The 20,711-nt window shown below is 41.5% G+C and overlaps 1 protein-coding gene across 3 annotated transcripts in view; it reads right to left on the bottom strand.

Moving 5' to 3' along the window:
* Window positions 1-5,115: 5,115 nt before the first annotated feature.
* LOC109912598 (hexokinase-1) overlaps window positions 5,116-20,711 on the bottom strand; it is a 240,029-nt gene continuing 224,433 nt past the window's right edge. For all 3 annotated transcript variants that reach the window (XM_048608741.1, XM_048608742.1, XM_020512029.2), the window contains 6 exons: window positions 20,493-20,588; window positions 15,046-15,145; window positions 11,142-11,325; window positions 9,013-9,168; window positions 8,690-8,923; window positions 5,116-5,979 (listed from right to left, as the gene is read on the bottom strand). In XM_048608741.1, the coding sequence (XP_048464698.1) occupies window positions 5,838-5,979; window positions 8,690-8,923; window positions 9,013-9,168; window positions 11,142-11,325; window positions 15,046-15,145; window positions 20,493-20,588 (912 nt within the window). In that variant the 3' untranslated portion in view covers window positions 5,116-5,837. The remainder of the gene's footprint in view (window positions 5,980-8,689; window positions 8,924-9,012; window positions 9,169-11,141; window positions 11,326-15,045; window positions 15,146-20,492; window positions 20,589-20,711) is intronic.

Below are 20,711 nucleotides of genomic sequence, written 5' to 3'. Positions count from 1 at the left end.
GATTCTGGGATATTCCAAGGCTATTCAGCTCCTGACAATGTTTGTTGTGATGTTCATATCACCAAACACTTCAAAGACAATTGGTATATTTGAAAACTAATTGTTAACCTAATGTAGGAAAATGTTTAGGTAAATAACCAGAGGGAAAATAATAACCAGGCAAGAACTTCCCTGCTCTTAGTGCCAAGGTTTTGTTTCCCCCATCCACCCAGGAAGTAGAATTTACAAACTCTAGTTGAGCACAATTGAGATTTAGGATGAGGGCATCAGTGGTAAGGCTAGCATTTGTTGCCCACTCCTAATTGCCCTTGCTAGACCATTTCAAAGGCGGTTTTAAGAGTCAATCACATTGCTGTGGGTGTGGAGTCACATATAGGCCTGATCGTGCAAGGACAGCAGATTTCATTTCCTTAAGGTTATTAGTGAAACAGTCGGGTGTCAGGTTTCTAACCAACCTGCTCAGATGTTATGACATACCTCTGGGGCAAGTGTAACTTGAACCAGTGTGTCTTGGTTCAGAGGTAGGGACACTATCACTGTCAGAAGATCCCTGAACCAGATGGGCTTTTACAACAGATGAGGGTTTCATGGTAACATTAGTGAGATTAGTTTTCAATTCAGAATTCATTGGTAGAATTTAAATTTCACTAGCAGCTGAGGTGGGATTGGAATTTCTGACCCAGGGAATTAATCCAATAACATTACAAAAGCCCACCAAACACGGCATCTGACCATGTGATACCACATTACAGAACATCTGTTCACAGAGTCATAGAGCTGTACAGCATGGAAACCGACCCCTCAGTCCAACTCATCTATGCTAACCAGACCAATGCAAATTAATCTAGTCTCATTTGCCAGCATTTGGCCCACATCCCCTTAAACCCTTCCATTTATAGGCCATCCAGATGCATTTTAAGTGTTGTAATTGTACCAGCCTCCACCAATTCCTCTGGCAGCTCATTCCAAACACACACCACCCTCTGTGTGAAAAAGTTGCCCCTCATGTCCCTTTAAATCTTTCTCCTCTCACCTTAACCCCTACCCAAGGGAAAAGACCTTGATTATTCATCCTATCCATGCCCCTCATGATTTAAAAAACCTTCATAAAGTCACCTCCCAGCCTCCAATGCGCCAGGGAAAACAGCCATGACAGATATGATTATGTTTACCTTATGAAATTTCAATCTCCCATTGTACAAGATCTTTGTTTTTTGGTTCACACCACAACTACTGCATTAGAAGCTCCAAGAGCCAGGTAATTCCTGCCATCAGGCAAAAAGCAGCAGCTGAGTGTGGAGAAGATGGGGTACCTGTTAGGAAACAGGGAAGACCCAGGTGTCAAAAGGGGTGAATGCATCTGGCAAGTGGGCTGAGCACAGGTTTATTGTGGGGGTGGGGCGGTGTGGTTGGTGGGGGTGGACAGAAAGAGAGAAAAAATTTAAAGGGAGAAATGGAGTGGGATTTTTTTTCCACTGGTGCACCATTCCCAATGGTGGAATCAGAGGGCATTTCTTGCTTTTCCTTATTTCCCACATGATTGTGATTAAAATAGAAGGGTCAGTGATGAGCATGTGACATGTATGGCCATGTGGTATCGGATGCTGTTCATTGGTGTACCTGTTGTTTCATAGAGCTATGAGACACCCTCCTGGTCAAAATGGGAGGTTCTGCAGTATGATCAGAACTTTCCAGCTCACTCAATTGGCATTGGGTGCACAACGGTGGCAAAAATGTTTTTAAATTTTGATGGCATGCATTGATGATGACAGGGAGGTTAGGGGCATTTCATTTATTCTGAAAAATAATGACGTGGTTTCATGTACACTCCTCATCGGAATATTCATATAAGTGTCCAGTGCTGAATTCGCAGGCTCAGCTGGTCCACTTTTCCGTGCATTCTAAAGGCTATAGATGAACAGCATATCCATTTGTCATCACTGATTCACTCTTGCCAATTCTTACTCTTTGCAAGCAGCCATTCTTCTGCACTTGTACTGTATGCCACAACAGTGTTCAACTAGGAAAATCACTGGCCAGACAACTGCAGGAGGCTGTTTAGTGCATGTCACCTTTAAACAAATGTGGATTAGGTGCAATGATATTCTCATGTGCTGCTGACTTTAAGAGACCATAAGACGTAGATCATTTGACACACTGAATGGTGGAATGTATTCAGTGAGACCATGGCTGATGATATTTCTGAGCTCTACTTTGTCTTTTCCCCCTCATCCTTGATTTCCTTACTGATTAAAAATCTATCTAGCTCAGCTTTGAAATTGCCCAGCCTCAAGATTAATCATTAGTGTGAAACTATTAAAAATGACCTTTCACGGTATGCATATTATGTAAAATAGGAACCTGCCACAGGCTGGCACAAGGCTTGATACATCGCAAACACACCACTGACTTTATCTCAAGCTGCCGTCACGAAATCAAAAAATTCCACATCCCAAAGTCAGACCCCCACTGTTTTCCATTTTCTATAGCTTCATAAAATACCACATCTTCCACCTCAGAATCAAAGTGCCTCCCACCTCCCTATCATTAAATAATAGCAACTTGCTAATGTGCAATCCTACACAGTCTCCCTCTCTCTCCTAAAATTTCTCATCCCATAGTCTTCCTCACCCCCCTTTTCTACCTCCCCGAGATTCCGCTCCACTTCCACTGTACAGGCATGTCTGTATGGGCGTTGGCCAAACATCCGATTAGAGGGTGTGAACCAAACTGACAATGCAATTTCTATTATTATTAAAAGCTTCATGACGAGAATTATAGCAAAGCGTAATGGAGTTGCTTTCACAGGACCTCCGAGTACAGCTCCTGTTGGCTATTCGGTTGAGGATCAGCAAACATATTCAAGACAGTGCTGACACCTGGTGACTCTTTGCGAGCTCTCTACAGTAGATCTTACTCTCACATTTCTTACAACCGTTCTGCACTTTACCCTATGAGCTGCATGTCCTTGTTTGTTATGATCTGCCTGTACTGCTTGCAAAACAAAGCTTTTCACTGTACTTAGGTATGTGAAACAATAAATCAAAAAATCAAATCAAGTGGGATAGGCAGTTCTTTGTAAACTTCTGACTTGCTTACATAGGGTGACTTGTTGGAATTGGTGTTCTGTAGTATATGCTTTCATTATGATCTTACTTGCTTCAATTACAAGCTGAGCATTCACAGGCAGCAATGTGAAGAACAGGTTTCAATGACAACATTTTTGTTTCATTCATTCATTCATTCATTCATTCATGGGATATAGGCATGACCGACAGGACCAATATTTATTACCCACCTCTAATTGCCCTCAAGGTGGTGGTGGTGGTGAGCTGCCTCCTTGAACCATTGCATCCATTTGGTGTAGGTTGGGGAGGGAGCTCCAGGACAGAGAAGGAACTGCAATAAAGGCCTGGGTTTTCCAATGGCCAGATAATTATTTCTGCAGCACAGCTGGGAGCTGCACATGGAAAACTGTAGAATTTCCAATACTAAGGGAACTGCCAAGAAAGTTGAAGATTTCAATGGGCAGTTTCCTTATGACCTGAACCCCCTGCAAGTATCTATTTAAATCAGAGAATTTGATGAGTTCTGCTGCAGTTAAGTAAGCAGTTACGGAGGAGAAGTCAGGCATTTAAATATCTAGTCTAGCCCCTGGGTAACTATCATCCTAGTATTCCCCAATGTACCACACAACCCCCAATTACACATTCTCAGACGCTGACCTGATACTACCTACCCTCACTGCTGGACCTAAGGCTGTCCTCACCCTGTCCCCAAAGCCCAATATCTCCTCACCCATTCTGACCTATCCTAAACACTCAGTCACTTACCTGGGACTCTTACCAGCTTGCATCTTGGCATTCTACCCACTGTCTAATGTGACACTTACCTGACATACTTCATCTGTCACAAAGGCTGTGTAGCTAGACATTTACATTACAGAATATGACAACTGACTTGTGAATAAGGAGGTGTGACTTGCCTTCCTCAAACTACCCTACATGAAGATCAAATCACTTGTAGGAAAAAAAAATGGACAGAAGAGGTAATCTTGCCACTCCTTAGACAATCCAGCCCACATTTCCAAGTCAGGATGGTGAGTAGTTTATAGGGAACCTGCAATTAGTAGTGTTCCCGTTGTATCTATTCCCCTTTTAGAGGGTAGCGATCTTGAGAAGGTTGAAAGTGCTGTATAAGGAGCCGGGTGAATTTCTGCAGTGCATCTTGTAGACAGTACAGTACTGAGCATTGGTGGTGGAGGAAGAGAATGTTTAAAGGTGTGGTGCCAATTAAGTGGGATGCTTTGTCCTGGATAGTGCCAAACTTAGAGTGTTGTTGGAGCTGCACTTATCCAGGCAAGTGGGGAGTACTCCATCAACCCTCAGATTTAAACACTGTAGATGGTATACAGGCTTTGGGGAGTCAGGAGGTGAGTTATTTGCTGCAGGATTCCTAACCTCAGAACTGCTCTTATAACCATTGTATATATAGTGCTAGACCAGTTCAGTTTCTGGACAATGGTAATACCTCAGGACGTTAATAGTGAGTGATGGAGTTCCCACAAAATGCCAAGTGATGATGGTTAGATTCTCTTGTTGGAGATGGTCATTGCCTGGTACTTGTTTGGTGTGAATTTTACTTGCCACTTGTCAAACCAAGCCTGGATTTTGTCCAGGTTTTGCTGCATTTAGGCATGGATTGGTTCAGATCTGATATATCTCAGATGTTGCTGAACATTGTGCAGTCATCAGTGGATTCTGGTCTTTTGATGGAAGGAATGTCATTGATGAAGCAGATGAAGTTTTCACTGGTGCCACTTCATGAACACTTTGTTTAAATGAGAAGATAACTTGCATTGAGGCTAATAAGTAAAATTTGATTTCCTGGGTTGTCAAGTACAGTGTATAAAATTTGAAAAATTCATTGTTGCGTAAGCTACATATCATTTCCATCAGCTTCATTAGAGCACTGGCCATTCCCATGTTCAGTCCTACTATAATCACATTTCAGGCCTGAGCCATTCTTGTACCTCAATAATCTATTTATCACCACCCCCCACCCCCCCACAAACAGGTTTCTTCCCTACCAAATTCTCCCAAAGAACTCTCAGTGTTCTAAATGAAGCACATTAGATCAAGTTTAATGTATTCACAAAGTCACTTTAAAACACGTGCGCCTCTACGAGAGTATAAAATTAAAGGTTCTGCTTTGTCAATAAGGCATGCATTTTACACAGATCTTAAACTCATCTACAAGAGGTGACAACAATGTGTAACACATCAAACAACTATATTTCCTGAAAATGTATTTCAGATTTTAACAACTGTTTTCATTTCTCAGGGGAATTTTAAGTTACCAAATATATATACCTTTGTTAAGACACGATACAATACTTCACAAAATTATGTAATAAAGAGGTAAATCAGGATATCCTTTTTACTTAGAGAATGCTGTACCACTACAACAAAAACAGGCTAGATGGAGCTCGAATCCAGTTTTATCCCCTTCAACAGCCTTAAGAAAATCATGAACAGACAGTTTAAAAGCTAGTGTATTTGATGACAGTAAGCACAAAACTGGAGCTGACAGAGCACAGTAATTTTGGAATCGGGACTTTTGCAAATCCAGCAGTTTCTAGTTAACCTGTGTGTTGCTACTGGTCTTTTTGGCATTTCATATGGAAGTTTTTTTGCATGTTTATCTATGCAGTGCTCAGCAGAACACACTGAAAACCTCAACTATGACAATGGAGCCATAGCTGTTTTAAAAAGGAAAGTGCAGGGAATACGCAATACTACCCCTGTCCCAGGAGTTGGTGCTGTTCACGAGAGCTCTTATTGTCCAGATTCACGAAGTCTACATGCCACTGCTGTAATAAGAGCAGCGCCCTTTCCACTACCATCTTCTGATAACAGGAACGTCACATTGCATTTTGGGGCCAGTTCTTTTACCGTTTTGTGCATGATCTTTGAAAAACTGTTAAGAGCAAAGAAACAATATCTGTGTTATTGTAAGAACACACATTGCCTAGTTCTTGTCCCATAAAACACATCACCAAGAAATGAGAAGCATGGCTCTACAATGGGTTAGTTGATAGGACATACAATAAACTAAGGATTACAGCCCATTACAAACCCCCTCTGACTGCAAGCAGAATATGTTTAGAAGGAAGGTTCAGGCAATTAGTTGGGAATGGGAACTAAGTTAGTCCTGCAGTCTTGACTGACTTACTGACCTCAGGCAGAACATCAAAGCACCAAAAAGCAGTTCACACTTTTGTCTTACTTAAAATGTTTTTTGAATTTGTGCTTTGTTTATTCAGATTCATCTTCTCCAAGCACTATTCACTCATTTCAATCATGAGCAGATGTTTTAATTTTCTGATATATACTGTAGCAAGCACAAGTTCCTAAAACCTGCATGGAATTACACCTGATCTGCACCCAAGAGCACCCCTGCTTGCAGAGTACTCTTATGTACACATTGGTCCCTTTAACAGTGACACACAGAGTAGCTGCTGTGCGTACCATCTATTAGATGCACTCTCTCACCAAGGCTCCTTTGAATTCTCCTTCTAAAAGGGTAAGGGCAACAGATACATGGGAGCACCACGACCCGCTGGCTCTCTCCTACAACTCTCAAACTATACTAACTTGGAATATCACCATTACTTCACTATGGCTGGCTCAAAATCTTGGAACACTCTCCTCATCACACTGTTGTCCCTACATGTGAACGGCAGCAGTCCAAGAGGCTGCTCACCATCATGGCATTATGGACAGACATTAAATTCTGATGGCGTACAGGGTTTAACATGTTGGCATGAATAGAAGATTGTCAGCCAGCCAATGAAGCAGTGAGTAGGTATTAGAACATAGAACTGTACAGCACAGTACAGTCCCTTCAGCCCATGATGTTGTGCCAAACTTTTACCCTAAACCTAAGGTCTATCTAACCTCCACCCCTACCTTATACTATCATCCATATGCCTATCTAATAGCCGCTTAAATGCCCCCAATGAGGCCAACTCCACTACCCTCTCCAGCAACGCATTCCACGCCCCAACCACACTGAGTAAAGAACCTACCTCTGACGTCTCCCCCATATCTACCTCCACTCACTTTAAAACTATGCCCCTCATAATAGCTACCTCCACCCTAGGAAAAAGTCTCTGGCTATCCACTCTATCTATACCTCTGATCATTTTGTACACCTCTATCAAGTCACCTCTCATCCTTCGTCGCTCTAAAGAGAAATGCCCTAGCTCTCTCAACCTTTCCTCGTAAGACCTTCCCTCCATTCCAGGCAACATCCTGGTAAATCTCCTCTGCACCTTTTCCAACGCTTCCACATCTTTCCTGTAATGAGGCGACCAGAACTGGACACAATACTCCAGATGTGGCTGAACCAAGCTTTTGTATAGCTGGAGCATAACTACACGGCTCTTGAACTCAATCCCTCCTTAATGAAAGCTAACACACTACATGCCTTCTTAACAACTCTATCCACCTGGGTGGCAGCTTTCAGGGAACTGTGGACACGAACCTCGAGATCCCTCTGCTCCTCCACACTGCCAAGAATCTTTGTTAACCTTGTATTCTGCTTTCAAATCTGTCCTTCCAAAATGAATCACCTCACACTTTTCAGGGTTAAACTCCAACTGCCACTTCTCAGCCCAACTCTGCATTCTATCAATGTCCCTTTGTAACCTAGAACAGCCCTATTAATGTGTAATTTTGAGGTTGGCAAGATGCAAATGAGTGGTGCTCTACAGTAACTGGTGCTGGGGAATCAACTCTTTATAATTTGAAAATGCCTTAGATGAAGGAACAAAAGAGATGGTTGCCAAATTTGCTGATGCCACAAAGATTTGTAGGAAAGTGAGTTGTAAAGCAGACACAAAGATTACCAAAATATATTGATAGGTTAGGTGAGTGCTGAGATGTGGAAAATGGAATATAACATGGAAACATGTGAAAAACTATCCATTTTGGCCAGAAGAATTAAAAAAAAAGGCATTTTATCTAAATGGCGAGGGCTCACATAGCTTTTAGATGCAGCCGGATTGAGGTGGTTTTGTGCATGAATCATAAAAGGTTAGTATGCAGGTCCAGCAATTAATTAGGAAAACTAATAAACTGTTACCATTTATCGCAACGAGAATTGAATACAAAAGTAGGGAGGTTATGCTTCAGTGATACAAGGTACTGGTGAGGCTGGATCTGGATTACTGTGCATAATATGCATCACCTTATTTAAAGGCAGATATAAGTGTTGTGGAGGCTGTTCAGAGCAGGAGGCTTACCAGACTAATATCTGGAATGGGCAAGTCATCTTATGAGGAAAGGTTGGACAAGCTGGGCTTGTAGCTGCTGAAGATTAGAAGTGTAACAGGTGACTTGATTGAACCATACAAAGTCCTGAGGGGCCTTGACAGAGTGCATATGGAGAGGATGTTTCCATTTGAGACCATAGTATAAGAGGATTAGTGGTTCAATATTGGGTATCTACTGAGGCAAACTGATGGAGCAACATAGCGGTACTTTTATTTTACATCTGCTTGCATTCCTCAATTTTCAATAAATATTCTAGAGATTGGGCCTGAACTGAAAGTGTTCCATTCTTCAGCACATTACCCTTAATCTTAATCATCACAAAAATAACTTTAGCAAGTTAAACCACTTACTGTGGGTGAAGTTTGTAGAGAGTTCCATCTACACCAACAGTAATCTCCAGGTGATCTAAATCCCGGTTCTCCCTTATTTTGTCAACAACAGCAGCCATTCCTGCACCACAGAGCTGGGCTGCTCTCTTAGAAACAGCTCCGCACACCTCCTTAACGATGATACTGTCGTCACAAGTGCTGTCCAAGCCAAGTTGCTGAAGGATTGCACGGACTTGGAGCAGAGCTAGGCGGTCACTGTTCACAAACAGAAACAAAATGGGATGTCAATCACAAATGTCAGCATTGTCAAACTGGATAAGTAAACTAAAGAAAAAGCTGCATACCTTTCTATCTGGGACAGGAACTTGGTTTCAAAGATGCTTCTTGTCTTTAGTCTCTCGGAGATCTGTCCTCTGAACAGGAATCCTCGTCTGGTGAAATCGATGACCACATTTCGCACGATTTCACCCAGATACATCCCACTGATCATTTTTTCATATCTGCCATGACAAAAATCAAGAAACCCTTACTTACTTGTGCAACATTTTCCATTTAAAGCCCATCCATATCCCAATTATTGCGTAGACATTGGGCTAGATTGTCTGATGTCAATAGTGTGAATCTTGATACATCTGTTGCTGTTGCTGTTGCAGTTGCAGTTGCAATTTAGGAATCAACAAAATTGCTGACACATGGATGTGCATTGAGATATCTCAGGAAGTTTAAACTGCTGATGGTCTAACTCGCACAGCCTTCGCAACCCTCTGTAGATAACTTTTATACTGATATCAGTGTTGCGAACTTGAGTTAGAAACACACTATTTACAGTCATAGAGAGTCAGAGTAATACAGCATGGAAACAGGCCCTTCGGCCCAAACTGGTCCATGCTGAACATGGTGCCCACTCAGCTAGTTCCAACTGCCCGCATTTGGTCCATATCCCTCTAAACCCTTCCTATCCATGTACCTATCCAAATGTTTTTGGAATGTTGCTTATCGTACCTGCCTTAACCACTTTCTCTGGGAGTCCATTCCATATACGCACTACTCCGAGTGAAGAAGTTGCCCCTCAGGTCCTCCTTAAATCTTTCCCTTCTCACCTTAAACCTATGCCCTCTAGTTTTCAATTGCCCATCCCTGGGGAAAAAAAAAACTACATGCATTCATCCTATCTATGCCCCTCATGATTTTATATACATCAATAAAGGTCATCTCTCATTCTCCTACGTACCAAGGAATAAAGTCCTATCCTGTCCAAATTCTTCCTATAACTCATGCCTACTGGTCCTGGCAACATCCTTGTAAGTCTTCTTTACACACTTTCCCGTTTAGCAATGGTCTTTCCTAAAACAGGGTGACCAAAATTGTACACAATATTCCATTTGTGGCTACCAACTTATACAACTAAAATAACATCCCAACTCCTATACTCAATGCCTCGACCAACGAAGGCCAGCATGCTAAATGCCTTCTTCACCATCCTGTCCACCTATGGCGCTGCCTTCAACGAACTTTGTACTTTTACTTTTAGGTCCCTCTGTTCCACAACACTCCTCAGAACTTTACTATTTACTGTACAAGTCCTACCTTGGTTCCACTTTCCAAAGTGCAACACCTCACACTTATCTGTATTGAATTGCATTTGCTACTCTTCAGCCCACTTCCCCATCTGATCCAGATACCTCTAATTTTTGATAACCTTTTTTGCTATCAACGATACCTCCTAATTTAATATCCTAAGATATTTACCTTATAGATATTACACCATTTGGTCTCTGGTGTAACTCAATGATGAATGGCGGAACTTAACTCACCATCCAAGTAATCCCCAATCACATCTCCAATGGCCGTACAGTCCAAATCTGCACTCCCACAGCCTCCTACCTTCCACTCTCCCATCAACCACACTGCCCAAACTCCCTTACGTGCACCCATCTCTTCCACTCAATACCCCACTCAATGAGATCTTTAAACACTTTACTGACTGCATCAGCTGCTCTACATGGCTCCTGTGTTCTCTATAGATGACTGTGTGGAAGCATCAATACAATAGCTGGGATAGAAAGATCAGGCTGGAAGGATGCAATGACGATGTGTAACAATGATTGCAGTCAGGCTAAGTGTCCCAACTTCACACTGACTGGAAAATCTGGGTAATCTGTTTCTGTTTATATCCCAGTAACTATTTAAAATTTATTCCACAAAAGTAAATCAATAATTGAAAACGCTGCACTTAGTATGCATGACACAAACCTCACAGGTACAGATACAGCTTACTGTACGAACAGCAGCAGCTGACCACTACTCTAGGAAGCTTAATAGCAATGAAACTCCAGCCTGATGCTTGTGTTGTTTATCTTAAACATGAACAAAACTTCCCGAATGTTAAGTCAAAAATGAAACAATTTCAACATCTGCTACCCATTGTAGTTAAAATATTTCAGGCTGGTGTATCTCCAATCCATCAACTCACGTTTGTTTCCCTTGGTTTAATGACAGATCATCCACAGCATTGTCGTACTCTGTCCTGATATCATCAAGGCATCCATTGTCACCAAAGGCACCCCACTCCATATTCACGCACATGAGCCCTTCATCTCCCTCTACAAGCTCGGTGTTTCTTGCTTCTTCCATATAGCAAGTATTACTGCCAGTCCCTGTGCACAAACAGGAATGTCAAAGGCTGCATCAAAATATCATGTCACAAATAGCCTTGTAATTTAAAATTAAATTTATCAAATATATATGAAGCACAAGTTTGGGAATTCACTCTCAGAATTCCACCTTGGATTTGGAGAACACAACGTTTGGAAAGCAGAAATTTAAAAATTTAAAAATGTCATGAGATGCTCAAGGGAGCAGAATGTATCTCCAGAGTAATTGGAAAGAAAGTACTTGAATGTATGTAGCACATTTAGTAGCCTTTGATTTCTCAGAAGCAGCTAATAAATACCTTTGAAGTGTTGCCACCATTCACACAATTGAGAGTTACTCACAGCAAGGTTGAAGACCTGTGCTATGGGGGATTTTGAATTTGATATAGTAGAGGATTCAGAAGTGAAGGGAGCAGCTTTAAGGAAAAAGGTGAAGGGGACAGGATTTAGATCAAGCAGAACAATGTGAACTATGTGCTGATTTAAATCTGAAGTAACAAAATGGTGCGACTTCGAGGGAACGATTGTCGGAGCCGAATGGGAAGAAGTGGGGAGTTTGTAAGGACAACAGACAAATAACGGCACATGCTGAGTATTTAGTACTGAGATCTTGGAAAGGAAGAAACAGGGACTTGGGATGGAGATGGCAATCAGGGATCCAGGCCCATCTGGCTAATGGTCAGAGTGGGTCCTGCTGCTAGCAGAGAAGCCAGGGCAGTAGCACTGGGTCAACTTGAGGAAATGGAGTTGCTACAGCCATATAGTTGTGATGTTGAGCAGTTGGGGGTGAATCACATGTGCTTTGACAGATAGAGATAAGTTTGGTTACAGAGATGAGCCAGTGCCCTGCTTTGGGCACAACTTTCTGCTTAGCTTTCTTCTCCTGCCCTTTCCTCAAAAGATTTTTCTTTATTCAGATAAATATTCTTTTCCTCTTAAATTTAGTTTTCCTTTCTTGTACCTATATTAAGAGCACACAATCAGTTGTCTCTGCCATATTTCTCCCTTCACTTGGCTCACAGGTCAAGCAAAACCCTCCAAAGAACTCAATGTAACCTGGACTCAAAGAAATGCAAGATTTAGCCCATGGGATTTTTTTCCTTTGTTTGCAGAGAGAACAGGCAGGGACTGGTTTAAATTTTATCTAAAGGTTAACCTCTGACAGTGCATTGGAATATTAAACTAGGTTTCACATTAAAGTCTTTGTTGGGAGTGATCCATCAACATGAACACAGGACTGGCTAACCAACAGGAAACAAAATTGCGATCAATGGGTTGTATTGAATTGACAAACTGTAACAAATGAAGTACCACAGGAATCAGTATGGACTTCAATTATGACATATTAATGATCTGGATAATGTAACGAACTGTATTGCAGCCAAATTTGCTGATAATACAAAGATAGACAGGAAAAAATGATGAGGACACAGATTCTTCAAAAAGAAATAAATAGGTTAGGTGAATATAAAATGTGGTACAATGAGCTACAATGTTTAAACAGTAAAGTTGCCCACTTAGCAGGAAAAATTGTAAAGAATGCTGCATTAAATAAAGTTCTGTGTGTCCTTGCAAATGAATCACAAAATGTTATTGTTCAGGTACAGCAAGTAATTAGCAAGGCAAATTGAATGTTGGTCTTATTTCAAGACCAGGGATGGAGTACAAAATTAGTGAAGTCTGCTACAACTGTACAGGGTATTGGTGAAAACCACACAGATTATTATGTATGGGTTTGGTCCCCTTACTTAAAAGGATAGGGGTTGGTGGAGAAACAGCATGCTTGCATTGGAAGCTGCTCAGGGGTCATTCACTTGGCTGATTCTTGGGATGAAGGGACTTTCTAGTGAGGAAATATTGAGTAAGGTTAGAAATCACACAACACCAGGTTATAGTCCAACAGGTTTATTTGAAAACACAAAATTGTTGGACTATAACCTAGTGTTGTGTGATTTCTGACCTTGTCCACCCAGTCCAACACCAGCACCTCCACATCAGGAATATTGATTAGATTGGGGCCCATATTCATCAGAAGCATGACAGGTAATTTAAAACAAAAAAAAAAATGACTGAGGGGGCTGGATGCGGAGAGGATGTTTCCCCTTTTGGGGGAATCTAAGAACTAGGGGGCATAGTTTCAAAATAAAGGGTTTCCTATCTAACATGGAGATCAGGAGGCAAATCCTCTGAGGTCACTAATTTTTGAAATTCGCTCCTCAAGGGAGCAGTGGTGATCAGACTCATTGATATTATGTTCCAAACGTACAACCATATCCTTCTAGAAGGATAAAGAGGGCAGAAGGTACATGAAAACACCACCACCTGCAAGTTCCCCTCCAAAACACTCCCCATCCTGGTTTGGAAATACATCACTGTTCCTTCACTGTTGCAGAATCTTGGAATTCCCCCCTTGAAGACATCGTGGGTCTACCTACGGCAGTTCAAGAAAGCTGCTCACCACCACCTTAAGGGCACCTAGGGACAGGAAGTAAATGCTGACCAGCCAGCAATGATCACATCCCACGAGTGAAAAAAGAAGTTTTAAAAATATATTTAGAGCAGAGCTGGCCAGACATTGATAATCAGAAGTTAAATGGTCAGGCAGGAAAATGGAGTTAAGGCCACGCAGTCAGATCAGATAATCATTAGTGAATGGGCATGACCTGCTGGAGGGGCTATTCCTACTCCCTTATTTTATGGTCATAACGGGGACTAAGCTTGAAGACTTCTGACTCAGATGAGATTTTACTACCCTACAGCTGTGGTGGATCTGAGTGAAAAAATGCAGCAAAATGTAAAGGAAGGAGTTTTGGGGCAATCTGTGAATAGAGCTAAATCTGAACTGTTGAGAGAGAGGGGGAGGAAGCGCGCGCGCGAGAGAGAGACGGGGGAGGGAGCGCGCGCGGGGTGGGAGGGAGCGCGCGCGCCGGAGATAGGCCAGTCCAACAATTAATATCAATTAGTACTTTGAGTTAATTTAAATTTATCCATTTTTGACAAAACTAGACTCCATTTAATTTCACAGGATGAATATTATGACTTGTGGACTATATAAATTCATTTGTAACTCTGCTCTTTTGATGTTGGGGATATCAGAAGTTTGGGTGAGGACTGGCAAGTTTTCTGCTCCTGGCAGACCAGGCACCCACCAGAAACACAAAGCAAAGAAAAAAAATCACAAGATCTCCAACACATGACAACACTTTACAGCTTTTCATTGTTGGCATGGATGATCAATGGACTTCAACTTGCAAGCTTTCTAATGTTCTAATCATTAATGTTATTGACTGAAAATCACCGAGATAAATATATTGTCTCCTGACACCCCAAATTGTTCCCATTATATTGAAAGATTGAGTATACACACCATGTGAAACACTTTGCCAGTAAAACACATGGTGGTGCTCACATAAGCACAATAAATGAGTGAAAGGGGTACAATGACATCACTGACAATACTGGCAGGGGTACTGCATATGAGCATTTTGTACATGCATACTGAGAGCATTTGAGAATGTCAGATGACATTCTCAGACAAATCACTAGGTACAATGGTGATGCTTATTAGTTTACTTGGCATGTCATTCAGCACAGCTCCAATCATGGCTGTTACATTTTAACATTTCATCCAAGGTGTCAGAACTACTTCAAATTTTCATCAAACACAGGTGCTGTAAACCAGCTGTATATGGCAAGTTTTAGAAAGTTCAGCACATTACTCACCCACAATCATTCCAACTTCACAATGTGGATCTTCATAAGCACACGTCATCATTGTCCCAACTGTGTCATTCACAATTGATACAACATCAAGTTCAAACTCCTAGGGGAGCATTTAAGAAATCAGACATGAACAGGGAACCAGTTAACAGACTTGAAGGGTTTAATGATTATCAAATTTGACAACACATTGTTTAATCTGTGTCAGTTAGATGGCAATTATCAACTCTGAACTGGAACATCTGCAGGTTGTAACTTTAACAAATGCTTTGAAAAAAAATACTTGCTTCAGATAAAGTTAGCTGTTCCATCCTGCACTATGGATTCACTAGGTTCCAATTCGACTTTTGAAATTCTGCTTTGAATCCCACACTATTGAAGGATATCTCCCCGAGTCTGCGGGGGACTACGAATACGAGATGGTGACATAGTGACACTGTCACTGAACTACTTAATTCAGAGACCCAGGCTGGTGACAAGGTTTGCTCGAAATCCCAAAACAGCAGTTAGTAGAATTTAAAATCTGGAATTGGAAACTACCCTCAGTAAAGTTGACATGATAATTATGAACAATAGTTATAAAAACCCATCTGGCTCACTAATGTCCATTAGGAAAGGAGATATGCCTTCTTATTAGTCTGGCAATGCAGTCAGTGGCCAAGGTCAAGCCAACAAAGGTTTCAACTCCCGAGTGTTAACAAGTGATCTTTGGGTCACTATCCCATGTTACACACTGCGTCAGGGTGAGTGCTTGCTGGCCAGAGTGGTTTATCAGAGAACAACCAGAATCTGTGGTCCATGCTGGCTTTTCCCCCAACTAGGCAAGAGAAAGTAAGGCATCGACAGTTTACTGCAAGATTGTAAGGTCTACTAAAGCAAATAGTTTTTCTTCAATATGTTAGAAACCTTCAGTATTATTTGTCAAAAACAGTCTTTAAAAAACCCACTGAGGCAGCTCTACAGTAGTTTGGGGACGACCCTTTAGGGAACTGCTTGTACTGACTCAGCATTAGCTTTCCTCGGCTTAACTCTGCCATCTGCCTGTCTCAGAAGACAATGGGCTGCACCTGCTGAGCTTGTCGCTCTGGATTAAACAAAGCGTACTGCTGCTGTAGAACCCTATTCAGGAGTTGCATTCCTGTCCACAGTTGGTACAGGTGAACAGCGCTGGCCTGATGCTGATTGATGTTACTTTGTTCTGGTGGGCTCTCTTATCTGACTTTTTGTCATTTGTTATCTTCTGACTTGAGTGTGCCAACAAGCTGGGTTTGGATTAAACACCTTTATTCAGTCATATACCCTAAAGCCCTTAACTGAAGTAAAAAAGATCAAAAGTGAAGTTTTGAAAATGCCATGAGCACTTTTAGTGTGAAAATCCAAGCTGTATTTCATTTGTGTATCATTTGTCAGAGTGGAAATGCTCTGTACATTCTGGAATTCTTTATTTGAGATCAAGAATAAAATATCTGTAGATCTTCCATGTGATATTAATTTTAAAGACACAAGAATCATGGGAAGGATTCATTGTTGTTTATCAACTGGATTTAAAACAGGCAAGTGGGGATATTCCAAGAACCTTCAACAGCCGTTGAGCAAGCTATGATGTAGTGAGAGAGGTGAGGTGACAGTGAGGGTGTGCACCTATGTTGGATTTACACCCAAGGAGGAGAGAGCAATGAGCCATGGTCAATCGTGGAAGTATTTACAACCTAGTGACAATAAAAATGCTAAGTAAAGTTGAAATGAAGTCTGGAGGGAGGAGGGAAGTTATGACATGGATGTGAAGCCATCTGCATTGATAACTGGGAAATTCAAGCTACAATGTTGGGAACACAACTTATCCACAGACAGTGGAAGTAGAACAGAGCTATCAATTTAAAATAACAGCAGGTTATATGCAACACTTAGAGTTACCCCATTCTTTTTGAAACATGTACACCGCTCTCCTTCAATTAGCTCAGACAATGACAGACCAGTATACAATAATTTACCTCCATATAGCATCCTTCTCAAATAAAAACTTGGTAGTGTGCTCCTGAGGTGCAAGCACCATTTTAGTGCATGCACTCAATCTGTTCCAGGAGTCCTCATTCAAATTTGAGACTTTCTGAAAATTGCAACTTTATGAGAAACAACTAAGCCTTTCAGACATTTCTCACTTGCTCTACCAAACATTCCTAACTGAAATAACTTAAAAGTCAAAATACTCAGGAAATATAGAATGAAAAATAATATGCAATATACAATTTTTTAAAAACACATATTGGAGGCTAGATTACAATGTATCTAAAGAGGAGGTAGACAGTAATCAACTCCCTGATATTTCAAAAATCTATGAGGAGCTGGCACATTAAGGGCTGGGGCAGATCAACCATGATCTTTTTGAATGTAGGGGCAGGTTTGAGAGCCTCAATGCCCTACTGCCAGAATCATAGGATCCCTACAGTGTGGAAACAGGCCATTCAGCTACATTAACACTCTGACTTACTCTTGCTCCTAATCATTTTGCTCCACATTATGGGTCCTAAATTTGAACATGTCATTCAGGGTTTTACACTACTTCAAGCTTTCATGGGATTATTGTAAATAGGTCAAAGTCTCAACAGGCTGAAAGGTCTCTTCTGAGCTGTATGGTTCTACATTCTTAGACTATTCTTTTAGATTGGCTGAGCTCCATCCAGTAGGAGAGGTTGATCAAAATGGGAATCAAATCTTAGGACTACCTGTCTTGACCAACTTCCACCACTAGATAAAGCCCTGGGGAAAGAAGTGGCTGTAGAGGTAGCTCCATCTCAGACCAAGCAGGCCCGAAACGTCAGCTTTCCTGCTCCTCTGATGCTGCTTGGTCTGCTGTGTTCATCCAGCTCTACACCTGGTTATCTCAGATTCTCCAGCATCTGCAGTTCCCAATATCTCTATCAGAATGTTATCCACGTTGGAGAGTTTCAGTTATGAAGGGAGATGAGAGACTAGGGTTGTTTTCCCTACAGCAGAGAAGATTGAGAGGGGCCATGATTGAGATGTATGAAATTATGAGGGCCATAGATAGGATAGACAGGAAGAAACCTTTCCCCTTGATGAAGGGATCAATGACCAAGGAGCATAGATTTAAGATAAGGGGTTGAGGTTTAGAGATGCGAGGAAAACATTTTCACCCAGGGGATGGTGGGACTCTGGAACTCACTGCCTGTTATAAGGGTGATAGTAGCAGAAATTCATAACATTTAAGAAGTATTTAGATGTGCACTTGCGATGACAAGGCATTCAAATCTACGGGCCAAGTGCTGGAAAATGGGATTGAATAGTTAGGTGGTGGTTTTTGACTGTGCAGACAATGGCTGAAAGGCCTTTTTCTGTGCTGTAGATATCTATGACTATGACAAAATTTACTTTATTGATCATCCTTTAACCTTCAAAAGCTACAAAAAGCAAATATGAAAGTAAATCACAATGGATATCAGATCACCAGAAGCCCTATTAAAAAAAATTAGCAAAAAAGTGGGTGGTGAGTAGGAATGTGGGTCAGCCCCTTAAACCGTCAATGAAGAAAATAGTGAATGTAGTGTGTAACACTGAGTCAACATTTACAGTACATCCCAAAGAATATCAGGTAACTGTAACTGGCAGGAATTCTCGTGCTTGTCTCTGCCTAGCCTGTCCCAGGATCTTGGTATTGTCCCAGTCGAAGTGGTGGTTCTCCTTGTCCACGTGAATTGAGATGAGTGAGTATTGGTCGAGCAAATCAATGGAACATCTATGGGGTCGCCTATCTCCGGACTCATAGCAGAAGTCGTGATGCAAAGACTGGAAAGGACTGCCCTTCCGCAAATCCAACCTAAACTATGGATACGCTACATAGACGACACCTTTGTCATCATTAAACGGAGCAAATTAGAAGAGACACATGAACTCATTAACAACACCCTCACCAGAATAAAATTCACCAGAGAGGAGGAAATGAAGAACAAACAGCTCCCATTCCTGGACGTCATGGTAGAGTGCAAGACAAATGGGGAACTGCAAACGAAAGTACACCGAAAAGCCACACACAGACCAGGTATTGAACTTCAATAGTAACCATTCCAGCACACACAAACAAAACTGCGTGCGAACACTATTTAAAAGGGCAACAACACACTGCAGCAACATGGAACTATGCCAAGAGGAAGAAGAATATCTCTTCCAAGTGTTCAAGGATAATGGATATCCAAAGAACTACAGTAACAGCAGAAAGATTCTAGACGCCCTGACACACTCATCACACTAGCCTACATCAGGAACACGTCAGAACTCACCACAAGACTCCTACGACTGCTAGGCATCAGAGTGGCACACAAGCCCACATCAACTCTATGACAAGTGCTCACCCGAACTAAAGACCCACTCCCCGCCATGGACAGGACCAATGTCATCTACAAGATCCCCTGCAGAGACTGCGAGAAACACTACATCGGACAAACAGGAAGGAAACTAACAACAAGAGTACATGAACACCAACTGGCTACAAAAAGACACAACCAATACTCTCTCATCTCAATCCACATGAACAAGGAGAACCCACCACTTCGACTGGGACAACACCAAGATCCTGGGACAGGCTAGGCAGAGACAAGCACGAGAATTCCTGGAAGCATGGCACTCCACGAAACATGCTATTAATAAACACATTGAACTCAACCCCATATACATTCCATTATGGAGGAAACCCGGAAGTGAGGCAATCCATCGCAATGGACCCCAGAGTTTAAAAACCAGGCGGGAAAACACACCAACGCTTCATCAGAGGCTGCACTGAGGATGTTACCAAGCATGGTAACGAAACGTCTGCGGAACAACAAACCAGCTCAGTGAGCCAACCAACCTCAACACCCACAACCCAAGCTACAGATCTACTCCAAAACCTTAGGATCCCCAAATGCTCTCACTATGTACGAGGACAGTGAGAATCTGGAATGCACCACCTGAGAAGGTAGTGAAAATAGAAGATGGTGGGAATCCTCAGAACTTTTCGAAAGTATTTGGAAGAACTTTTGAAATGTCATAATGTTCAAGGCCATGGGCCAAGTGAAAATGCTTTAAAGGAGAGATAAATTCTTCAGACATTTGTAAGACTGTTGAGAAAAAAAAAAAAATGATGGGAGTGGTCTTCTATTTCCAAAAATAATGTAGAAGACAGGAAGCAAGAAATCATTTTTAAATCAGAACAAACTTTTTTTTTAAAAAACAGGAGATGTTAGCATGGAAAATCTGCTGCCACTGAAAGTCATTAAGGTGACTAGTGTGAATGCATATAAAAGGAAACAAGACTAACACGTATGGGAGAAAGAATTTTAAAGGTGACACAAATGGTTGGATGAGGACTGAAGATTTATTTCCATTTCAGTACTCTCATCATGGCCCACATAACAATCACATAAAGATATAGAAAACATGACAAAATTACAACTTACATCTCTTCTTTTAATGGCATCCCTTAGCATAGTAACTACATCCTCTCCCTCACAATCAGTTGCTTTAAAACCTTTGGTCCATGTAAGAAGAATACCCTGAGGAGGAAAAAACATTCAATAAGTACACTGATTGACAGGAAAGCACTTTAAAATAACAGTGTACTGTTACAAACAATATGCATTACATTTTAATATTAAACAAATGTTAATATTAATTAG

Source organism: Rhincodon typus, chromosome 20, assembly GCF_021869965.1.
Source record: "Rhincodon typus isolate 14 chromosome 20, sRhiTyp1.1, whole genome shotgun sequence".
In the NCBI taxonomy this organism is placed as follows: Eukaryota; Metazoa; Chordata; class Chondrichthyes; order Orectolobiformes; family Rhincodontidae; genus Rhincodon; species Rhincodon typus.
This window is presented reverse-complemented; position numbering and strand designations above follow the sequence as displayed.